Below are 11,522 nucleotides of genomic sequence, written 5' to 3'. Positions count from 1 at the left end.
GAACGGTGTTACATATTTATATATAAACTAAACTATCTTTTGCTTCAGTACATAACAATCATCTCTTTCAAAATAAAACCCTAACATTTCTTTCATTTGTCTCTATCAAAACAAAACTCTAACATCTCTTTATTCTTGATCTGACAATCAATTTCTAAAAAGTTGAAGTGTCATATTTTATTATAAACAAGAAACTTGAATTATCAAGAATACAAGAGATATTCAACTTGTACAATAGTCAAATTACAAACTCTGAATACAAGAAAGGGGACTATTCAATCAATCACTTAAGTAGGGTTTATTCTCCTTCTCCTCTAAACTATAAACCCATATCCAAGAAGAAGAAAAGGGGCTATTACCCCAATCACTTAAGTAGGGTTTATTCTCCTTCTCCTCTAAACTATAAACCCATATCCAAGTTTTTTTTATGTTATCTATGATTTCTGACAAGTTCGCTAGCTTCTCGTTAAAAATGATAGAGTTTCTCTTTAGCCAAATATTCCAACAAACAGAAAGCCAAAACACATGAGAAAATTTGCGGAGTTTAGATCCTCGAAGATTTCATATTTTGGCAGCACCATGGTTCAGCTATATATTGTAATTTTTTTTTGTTATATGCTCTTATTTATATTTTATTCACTAAAAAAAAGTTGCCACAAATAGGGGTGTGCAAAATAACCAATAACAATGAACCAAATTCCTATCCAAATTAATCCAAACTTTAAAACCCAACCCAAAATTATATTTTGAAATTGGTGATCCATTTATCAAATTAAAAAAAAACCGGTAACCATTATTACAAACCGGTTCAAGTAAACGGTTACCATATTTCAATAATCATTTCAAATTAACCCAAAACACAAATTTCAGAATCCCTAATTCTCAAAAATCCAAACTTTTTTCATCTTTTTTTTCTCTTCATCATTCTTCAAATTCCAAACTCATCAAAACCTGCATCGTATGATTTTTGAGAAACTGAAACAAAGATTGTCCGGTGTATCTTCTACCAAATCCCTACCCTAACCCTTTCTTCTCAAACCCTTCAACTTGCAACTCAGAATTTATTTTAAGTTGCATTGGTAGGTGAATTTTTTATATCTACTTTTCTTTTCCTTTCAATTCCATTATTAATTTATTTTACTTTTTTATCCCTCTAGATCTGGTGTTCACGAAATTCATCTATAATTGACTTGTTTATTTTGTTTGATAGGTTTATAGGTTAAGCTTAATGTGATTAGGAACACATAAATTGTTTGGGAAATTAACAAAGTGATTTACAGTTTCTTTCTTTGTTGTGAAATTGAATTCAAGGAGATGATGTACTGGGCTGCTTTTACACAATTTAGTCATTATTGTTGTTCTGTTGTTGTTTTTATCCTTTTTTGTGGATTTAATTGAAATCAAATGTAAATTATGTAAACGGTTAGAAAAAAACCAGTTATAGAAACTTGCATTCATCTTTTTGGTATGAAAATGTGGTTCAAATAAGCTGATGCTTCTGTTTTTACATGGGAAACTGAAGTATAAAGAAACTGTGTGCTAAGGATGAAATAAGTGCTTACTGAACAAATCTTGCTTTTTTATTAACTTATGATAAAATTTGTAGCGTAAAAGCTCTTTGAGTAGTCATTGATAGGCAATTTTGTTTCATTACAGCGGAGGCTGTGGCAGGATCAGCAGCATGGCTTGGTAGAAGTCCGTCTTGTGTATGTGTACAGAGAAGAGATAGTGATGCTTCTAGCTTTTTTGATTTAACTCTAGCCCAGGTACGTTCTATAATTACTGAAGCTTCTTTTAATTGATGTTGAGTATTTCTGGTAACTTTTATGCACGATGCATCTTCCAGCAAAAACTAAAAGAACATTAATTTAGATAATATGATATGGTGCGAGAATGCTTCAACTTTTTTAAAAACAACACATCTTCTAAACTGGTTACAAGGAACATTTTGTAATGGACTGAAATCTGTTAGCATTGGCCAATTATCAAACTGTTAGGCTGTTGGTGCATTGAATGCTTGTACTGCTATATCATCAAACTTGTAAGTCATGATATGATAATTCAAATAATTGGATGATTACATTAATTACGCTAGGCTATTAGTATGTTAGAAAGAATTTAAATTGAATGGATGCATTGTCTTGGTGTGAATCCTAATTGTGTATGTATTTTTGCAGGGCATGTAGCATGTCATGTTTGTATCAAGCGGTCTGAGTTTTGAACTACTACTGATGAATGCTCATCAGTAATACTGGAGATATTAGAGCCTGGACCTGTTCACTAATATTTATATCTTGAAGTGTGATCTACAGGTTTGTTATAACAGCATCATACATACCAATTGAATAAGGAAATGTCATATTCATATCAGATTTTTTATTGTGTTTTTTTTTATCATAATTTGTTTTCCTATTTTTAACAGAATCAAGATGACTAATGTTGGTACAACTTATGCAACATCCGAGAATACAGTTTCAACCCCTCCACCTACAATCTCTAATGAAATGCCACCTCCTCACACTAAGAAGCAAAGGAATCGTTCAGAGGTTTGGAAGCATTTCATTGTATCGTCGGAAGAAGAACAAAAAGCTTCGTGCAAATACTGTGACACGAAAATTAAGTATAATAATGGAACTAGTTCCATGCATGCTCATGTATCGAGATGCCTTGTTTACAAGAGGCAAAGGACATTATCTTCTACGACAAGTGTTGAAGAACATGTTGGCTCTCCTTTAATTGTCAAGTTTGACCAAGAAGCCATTAGAAGAGCAATGGTTAAGATGTTCATAAACATGGAGATTCCTTTTCGGAAGGTTGAACATGAGTCTTTTCATGAATTTATGAGTCTCGCATCACCAAGATTTCAGATTTGTTCACGCACAATACTAGCGCGTGATGTCTTGAAACTATGGGATAGTGAAAGAATGATTTTGAAAATTTTTCTCTCTCTGAATTGTCAAAGAGTTTGTCTCACAACTGATATGTGGACTTCTTCTTGTCAAAAGTTGAGTTATATGTGTGTGACAGCCCATTTCATTGACAATAATTGGCACTTACAGAAGAAGATTTTAACTTTTTGTCAAGTCACAAGTCATACAGGGGATGTTATTTGTGCAACAATGGAGATGTGCATGAACAGTTGGAGGTTAACCGTGTGCTTAGTTTGACAGTTGATAATGCTTCATCTAATGATGTTGGGGTTGAGCGTCTCAAGAGAAGGATTTTGTCTAGGAATAGTTTAGTTATGAGTGGAAACCGTTTTCATATGCGGTGTTGTGCGCATATATTGAATTTAGTTGTGAAAGAAGGTTTGAAAGACATTGATGGCTCTATTGGTAGAATCCGTCATGCTGTGTGGTGTGTTAGATCTTCTCCTGCGAGGCTTGCTAAATTCAAGGCATGTATTGATGAGGAAAGCATGGATTATAAAGGTTTAGTTTGGCTAGATGTTGAGACTCATCGGAACTCAACATACTTGATGTTAGTATCCGCATCAAAACATGAGAGGACCTTTGAAGAATTAAGTTTTCGAGATAAAAAGTATGTGAATGAGTTGACAAAGAAGGGGAAAGGTGTTCCGACAGAAGAAGATTGGAAGCATATTAACTTAATCATCCCATTCTTGAAGTTATTTTATGATGCTACCTTACACATTTCGGGGTCATCTTATTTGACAAGCAATATTTATATGTTTGAGATCCTGGGTATTGGAAAGAGCATTATGGATATGTGTGCGTCTGAAGATGAGCATCTACGTTCAGTAGCTTAAAAAATGAAGAAGAAATATGATAAATATTGGGGAAATCATGAGAAGCTTAACATGTTGTTGTTGATTGCTCTAGTATTCGACCCTAGGCGCAAGATTAGATTGGTCGATTGGATGGTAAGGCGATATTATAATAAGGATGATGCTGACGCCTTGAAAGCAAATTTAGAGTCTAGCTTGAAATCTATTTATGAGGAATATCATGTTGGATTTATGTCTCCTCAAGGTAATTCATATGAGTTGCAAGTTTTTGGTGGTGTTAGTGATCCTTATGGAACTGCTGAGTTCTATATTTCAGAAGGGTGTGACAATGCGGATAATGAGTTAACTACTTATCTTGGAGAGAAGTTAGAGCATAACATGGAGATAAATGTTCTAGAGTGGTGGAAAGTGAACTCTGGCCGATATCTCATCCTTTCAAACATTGCAAGAGACATGTTGGCTATACCTATAAGCACAGTGGCTTCTGAATCTGCATTCAGTACAGGAGAAAGGGTGCTTGATCCATATCGCAGCTCATTAACACCTACAACAGTCGAAGCGTTGATATGCACCCAAGATTGGCTCAAAGGAACATCTTCCTCCTTGATTACAAATGAAGATTTTGATATTCTTGAGAGATTTGAGCAAGGTATGATAACTAAGTATATTCGCTAATGTATTATTATTTATTATACTTGAGGTATAATGAAATCTCTTTATATGTTTTGTAGAATTACTTTATACGGAAGATGGTGCTAGCTGTTCAACCTCTTCAACTTCTGTTACACTCGAAGATGATTTAACGGTAAAGAATTCTAAAGTTTGTTTTTGCATATTCTACTCAATTTATTATATGTGCATTTTCTGCACTTGTGGGTTTATGTTGTTGCGTGATTTGGTTTGACTTAATGTGTTACTGAATCTTCCCTTACATGGGTCTCATATTTTTGTACTTTAAACTAGGCTCCTTAACTTGAATATATTCTTTTTTGAGATAATGAGTTTGAGTTAGATTTTGTTCGAGACATGGTCTTAGAAATCGGGTCGTCCATGTCTTAAAATGTAAAATAGACTTGCAATTTCACTGTTTTCACTTTTGAATATGCTAACATTCTTGTAATTTCATTTTATTTTATGCAGCATTAAGCTTATTGCAGAAGAAGCTGATTAATTGCTTATGGAACTAGAAGTGAAAAAACATAAAGATTCTTCATGTTTCATATTTTGTTATATTCATAGTGTAGGTTGAAGAATTTTATTGTTGTTAATTAGTCTAGTAACAAATTCAATGAAATTATTTCTGTTTTTAATCAAGATATTATTTGTGGAGATTATGATATTGTTTGTGGAGATTATAAGAGTTAAATTTAAAGCAGTTTTTTTAAATAACTATTTTTAACATAAACTAAATTTAAAACTAGTTGAAATAAAAAGGCAGGTTAAAGAAATTAAATTATTTTTGCTATAAAATTATTTTTTTTAAACCTAATTTATTTTTATAAAATTGTTTTTTTTATAAAATTATTTTTTTAAAGAAAATAAAAAACTGGTTTGAAAAATACCGATTTAAAAGTCTTTTTTTAAAATTGATTTTTTTTCTATCTTATAGGTAATTACTTAATTTTAATTTTAGTTAAGAAGTTGTTTGAATGAAAATTAAATTTGAGGGAAATTTGGTTTTAAAATTGATCCAAACAAAAATTATTTTTTTTAGTAAAAACCGGTTATTAACCAAACCGATCCAAACATAAACCGATTTTAAAAATATAAACCGATTTTATCAAAGTAATTTTAAAAACCAAACTAATCTATATATTTGGTTCAATTTGGTTATGGTTTTGAATCATGCACACCCCTAGCCATAAACCAAACAGTAAAATGCAAAGCCAAAATCACATTACCAATAAAGAACACTCAACCTATATTTTATATTTTATGCATCCCAAATTTATTTATTTGTTATATGCATAACAATACATAGAATATGAACTGCATCAACATTTATATAGCACACTGTGCCTTTAGACCTGCATAATTTGGCATGTTGTTGAGCCAGTGACAGTCAGCAAAAGAGCAATAAGCTCCACCCTTGGGCCTCTCAACATTCACTGGCTTCATATACTTGGGTGACCAAGCAGGGGTTCCATCTTCATACGAATTATGTGTCAATCTCGTCAACCCCGAACCATCCAATCTAACTGTGAATATTTCTCCATATGGCTGATAATGATGCGGATTTGAAATTGGCTCAGCTGATATACCCGCATAGTCTGACGTAAATACAAGACTCTTCCCATCAGGGCTAAAATACGGGTGGTTCGTCCTCCCACCCGACCCGCTTTGAATCAGTTTCTTCAACCCGGTTCCATCTGGGTGGATCAGATAAACCTCGAAGCTTCCGCTCCCAGGGTCATGACGATCCGACGCAAAAGCGATCCATTCTCCGGTAGGTGACCAGTTGCACATTGTATCTGTCCATGGACCCTCCGTTAGTCTTCTAAGCCCTTCTTTCTCTCCCTCAACAGCATTCATCACGTAGAGATTCTTATGACCCGAACGACCCGAACGGAACACGATCCATTTTCCGTCAGGGGAAGGAGACGGAAAGGCGTTGTTCTTTCCGTCTAAGGTTAACTTCTTGACGATATTCCGGTCGACGTCGATGGAGATGATATCAACCTCCGTGCTCTCCGAAGCAAATGTTTGTCCAATTGCTGTGTAGATTACACCGGGTCGAACCCGGTCCCAGGCTGTTGAGAAAGCCATGGCGTTAGAAACCTTACGCGGGTTTGAACCGTCCCGGTTCACGACATAAACGCCAGGCAAGTCAACGTAAAGGATTCGGTCTCCACGGGGAGAGAAAACCGGAAACGAACCGATGAACCGGAAAAGAGTTAGATTTGGTACGGGGCTCCGAACATTCTCTAGTAAAAACTGAGGACTGGTATTGCTTACTTTTCCCCTACACTTGTGGTACCCGACACGTGTTGCATCGGGTGAGATAAACGGGTTTAGATGGTGAGTTTGAGGCGAGACGAAACGAGTTAGCTCCTTGAACTCGTTGTTAACCAGGTCGAACAACTCAATATGACGGAAACTAGAGCCAGGTCTTCTTGTAGCGACGGCTATGAACTTATGGTTTCCTGGAGACGTTGCTGGTGTGAACGCGTGTAGACCCGGTGGGGTGACTCGCTCAATAATCACAGAGTCTGAAGAATCGGCGGTGAGTATTGCTCTGTAAATACTCCACCAGTTGTCAATACCTCTCCGGTGAAAGTAAATAGTACGATCGTCAACCCAACACGGCCAGCCACCGTGTTCAAGAACCTTGTATCGCTGAGTTCCGTCTAGAGTGAGGAAAACGTAGATATCTGTAGTAAGATCCTCTACTTCGCCGGACCAACCTTGGGCGCCATAAGAAGCGACTGCAGTCCATTTACCGGAGGGAGAAACGGCGGGGCTGAAATCAGCGACACCGTAGGGAGTGAGTCTTCGGGTGAGACCTGATTTGAGATGCGTAGAATAAACGGCTGTCCAGCTGACACGTGGCACACCGGGATTCTCGTGTGTTGAAACGTAAACTAAATATTCACCATCGCTAGTCACACTGGGTTTATCTTTGATTGAAACTTGATTCTGAGTTGTTTCTGTGACGTGATTTTGCAACAAAGGAAGTTGAATTCTTTCCACGATATCAGATTCAAGAGCTGATCTTCTTGTGCTTGTTTTTTTGGTAGTTGTGAAAACGGCGTCGTAGTATATGGTGGGAAACCCGTTTCTCTCAGTGACGTAAACGAGTTGAAGAGGAGGTTGGTCTTGGTCTGATGGGAGTTTAATGGATGAGTGATTGGGAAGAAAGTGGCCGTTAAAATTGACGGAGTAGCCGTCAGTGAGTTGTAATTCTTGGTTAGTATTGTTGGGTGATTGGTGGTGAAGTGGAATTGGGAGGGAATAGATATCAAAAGCGTAGAAAGCTCTGCCAAGTGTGGTGAAGATGATGCTATTTCTGGTGGAATCCTCCTCTTCAGCTGCCAAAAGCAAGGGAAACGCCAGCAAAAACAGTACTGTTGGTATCCATAAGTGGGGTGCAATCATTGTTACTGATTTTGAGTGTGTGGTGTGGATTCTGTAACTAAAGAAAATGAGTGGAAGAAGGGAGAGGACTGAGGAGAGTACAGATTAGAGTATATTTAGCTTTGGTAAATGACTGATAATTGATAATTAATAAGATAAGGTGAAACGTGGAGCCAAGCCAATATTACATAATCGGCATTTGTCTGTATTTAGCATTTTTGTCTTTGGAAATTTCACTGCCCTAATCTTGTAGCTAAGGTTTTTTATTCATCACAAATTTTTTGGAAATCAAAATAAGGACAGGAGGAACATTCTTGTAGCTAAAATTTAATTCGGAAAGAATTCGATGTTTAAATTGATAAAAAAATAAACGGTTTGGTTTAAATTGGATTGGTACATTTTTACAATAAAGTATAAATTAAATTAAATCGAGAAATAATGAAGTGGTTTAAATTTGATTGATCGAATGTATTAGAAATAAATATGCAATAATAATTTCATAAAATAAATAATTTAAATCAACTAAATTTCTATACTAATTTAAAAATCTATAATTTTTTTTTCATATACGTTGTGATTGTCACAAATGACATTTTACGTTGTATTAATTTTTATGATAATTATGATATAAATTATAACAATTAATTATGGTTGGTTCAGATAGACGAGACCGAGGATAGAGTTTTGAAAATATGTTATTCGAACAAATATTGGATTTTGTTTATTTGGTTAGGTTTTTTGTCCGAATTAAAAAAATGTTTGACTCAAATACCATGATTTAATTTAATTTTTGATTTGGTTCAAATATGCCCAAACCAATGAACACCCTAATATTTTCAGTGTCATTCGTCATTTATTTCACAAACACAACTATACATTCTACCTTCTTCCACTTTTATGATTTGCCATTTTCAGTGAACAATTCTCCATAGTTCAATTTGAACTTTTCTTTTTTTATAATAGAGAGGGCATAAGCCCAAACGAGAAAAGAAAACTACGAAAACACCTCTGTAGAGATTCCTACACCAACTCAATCAATATCCAGGAGGGACTTTGAAAAATATGGAGCTTCACCATAAATTTGACACTTCATCCTTGCGCACCCTATTTTTGCTAACACATCGACACAAATATTCATTTCTCCAAAGGCATAAGCCACTAGCACGATTTCATGGACTTCGATAAGCCTTCAAATTTCTCTGATCAGGGCCATAGACTCCATTTTACTGATCTTTCCCTCCTCAATAGCTTTCATAACTACCAAGGAATCTACATTGAGTTCTGTAACACCCCGATTTAATTTTCGTATTTATTTATTAGGTGTTTATTTTAATTCATCATTATTTGGTGTGATAATTAATTAAATATGTCTTCTAATGATTATTTGAATTATTTGAATATATGTGTTATTTGAATAATTGAATTTTATGAGTAGAAATAGCAATTGTCTAGTAATGAGCCTAATTAATTAGAATGGGTGGATAAGTGGATTAAGTCCATTATGAGTTAAAAAGATAGTAAGGGCTTTAGAGATTAGAGTTAGTTTTGTAAACCAAGAGAAGAAGATAGAATAGAATAGAAGAGAAGAGAAAGAGGAGAAAAGGAAACTAGAAGAAGAAGAACCTAGAGATTTCATCTATACTAAGGTAAAGGTGGGATTTCAAGTGGTTATGGGTAAACATAATGTATGTAATGTATGTGAGTTAGATATCATGAACTTAGGATTTGGGGATTTTGATTTTTGAGAAACCCTAACATGTGTTTATGTTTTAATCCATGAAAGTGATGTTTATGTTATGCTATGATTTTTCTATATTGAATTTCATGAATGGGTATGTGTATAGAACATGATTAGGTGTATAATTGCATGTTTGAGTTTCACTTGAAAATGGTTGATTTGGGATTTTGGTGGAAATTAGTGGAGCTTAGAATCTTGTTTCTATGATCCTAATAGTTGCTATATGATATATATAAGTTGTATAACTATTTATTTCATGAAAAATGATGAATTAATATGGTTTAATGATGAAAATTCGTGATGGACAGTAGCATTTTCGCAACAACAGTTTTTATGGTTTTTGACAGCATTTTTGCAACAGTAAATTTTTTGGTTTTGACAGCATTTTGAAAAACTTGTAAATTCAATAACTTTTGAACCGTAACTCCGTTTGAGGTGCCGTTTGGACCGTTACGAAGCTAAGAATATCATTTATAACGTGATATTCATTTTGATAACAATAGATTAATATTTTATCAAAAGAATCCTAATATGGATGTATGTTGTATGTGTGGTGAATGTGAATGACATGTTTTCTATTGTTTGACATGTATTGGGTGGTTTTAGATGGATTTTGTGAAGAAACATAATACTTGAAATTATGTATGTGATGATGTGAATTGGTGAATTTGATGAATAACATGAATTGGCTTGTTTGCTTTATGTTAATATGTTGTGATGAGATGATGAATGTTATTTGATGTATTGTTTGGGATTGAAGTCATGTTAGGTGTATGTTGTGCAAATGTTGGATGTGGTATGCTTATGTATGATTAAGGGGTTGTGATCGTCTTAATTGCACGAGTCTTGTTGTTGTTGCACACTTACACTAGCACGAGTCTATGAAAGAGACAATGTTGGGTAATCTCGTGTAGATTATTTGCTTGTCCCAAACCTAACGCCGAATGGGGCTTGAAAGCTTAAGGCCGAATCAAGCTTTAGAGGTGGTTATCTAGTCTATTTGAGAGACGCTCGGAAAGCCGGAAATGATAACGGATGGGATCCACATGCATATATCATTGAGTCACACATTGAGTCGCACGTGTCAGTGTGAATTGTTGTTTGTGTGATTATGTGATATGATTGTGTGGATATGATTTTGGTAGATATGCATATACGTGGAGTTTAGGTGATCCATTTGATATGAATTGTTGATGTGTTGTTGATGTGATATGTATGCATATTTGTGATATATGTGATGAAATGGTGACATGTATACATTATGGAATCATGTGAAAGTTGTATACATATTTGATGATGATGGATGATAATATGTACATGAAATCGATATATTGTGAAATATGACTTTTGTACATCGTTTAGTATTTATAAATGAATACTTGTGGATTGTTGAGCCATGTCGTATGATGGTAAACATGTGATTCTTTAATAAGATGATATGATGCATGTTTGTATGAAGCGTGATGAATTCTAATAATATATGTATGTTTGTTATACATTTCATATTATTATGTTTTCCTATAATGATTTGAGTTCTCAGCCTTATGTTGGAATGATGTTCTATCGCGACATCGCTCAGGTACTGGAGATAGTGGTGCTTCACATAAGGATTAGATTTGTAGGCTAGTTCTTGTTGTGTTTTGACTAGGTAGTCTATAGTGCTCTGGTCATGTAACACTTGGGTTTATGAGATTATTTTTATTTGTTTTGATGTTGAGAGATATTGTTGTGCTCTCTTTTATCTTGTTATTTGGATATGTTGGTTTTAATGTTGAGTGGCCTTAGAGCCCAAAACGATATTTTGTGGTAGATGATTTATGGGAATCATCACTATTTACCATTTATAAAGAGAGATGTTATTCTGCTGAGTTAGTTTGCATGTTGGTTATTTAGTTTTGATTTATAGTCCGTGTTACTTGTATGTGACCATGGCATGTGTTATTTCTGGCAGAAGTAAATGTG

The 11,522-nt window shown here is 34.6% G+C and overlaps 1 protein-coding gene and 2 long non-coding RNA genes across 3 annotated transcripts; 2 read left to right on the top strand and 1 right to left on the bottom strand.

Moving 5' to 3' along the window:
• The first annotated feature begins 769 nt into the window (after positions 1-769).
• On the top strand, positions 770-2,875 carry LOC127082787 (uncharacterized). The gene is made up of 3 exons (XR_007788215.1): positions 770-1,079; positions 1,657-1,766; positions 2,423-2,875. It is a non-coding gene; the product is annotated as an uncharacterized LOC127082787 (long non-coding RNA).
• Positions 2,876-4,219: 1,344 nt separating this feature from the next.
• On the top strand, positions 4,220-5,112 carry LOC127082786 (uncharacterized). The gene is made up of 3 exons (XR_007788214.1): positions 4,220-4,397; positions 4,480-4,553; positions 4,889-5,112. It is a non-coding gene; the product is annotated as an uncharacterized LOC127082786 (long non-coding RNA).
• Positions 5,113-5,622: 510 nt separating this feature from the next.
• On the bottom strand, positions 5,623-8,118 carry LOC127082785 (uncharacterized). Its single transcript, XM_051023020.1, has one exon. The coding sequence runs from the start codon at positions 7,841-7,843 to the stop codon at positions 5,750-5,752; it is 2,094 nt and encodes a 697-aa protein (XP_050878977.1). The 5' UTR covers positions 7,844-8,118; the 3' UTR covers positions 5,623-5,749.
• Positions 8,119-11,522: the final 3,404 nt, after the last annotated feature.

Source organism: Lathyrus oleraceus, chromosome 5, assembly GCF_024323335.1.
Source record: "Lathyrus oleraceus cultivar Zhongwan6 chromosome 5, CAAS_Psat_ZW6_1.0, whole genome shotgun sequence".
Lineage (NCBI taxonomy): Eukaryota > Viridiplantae > Streptophyta > Magnoliopsida > Fabales > Fabaceae > Lathyrus > Lathyrus oleraceus.
This window is presented reverse-complemented; position numbering and strand designations above follow the sequence as displayed.

Coding starts and splice junctions, on each gene's coding strand:
- LOC127082785 (XM_051023020.1), bottom strand. CDS start 7,843: ATGATTGCACCCCACTTATGGATACCAACAGTACTGTTTTTGCTGGCG.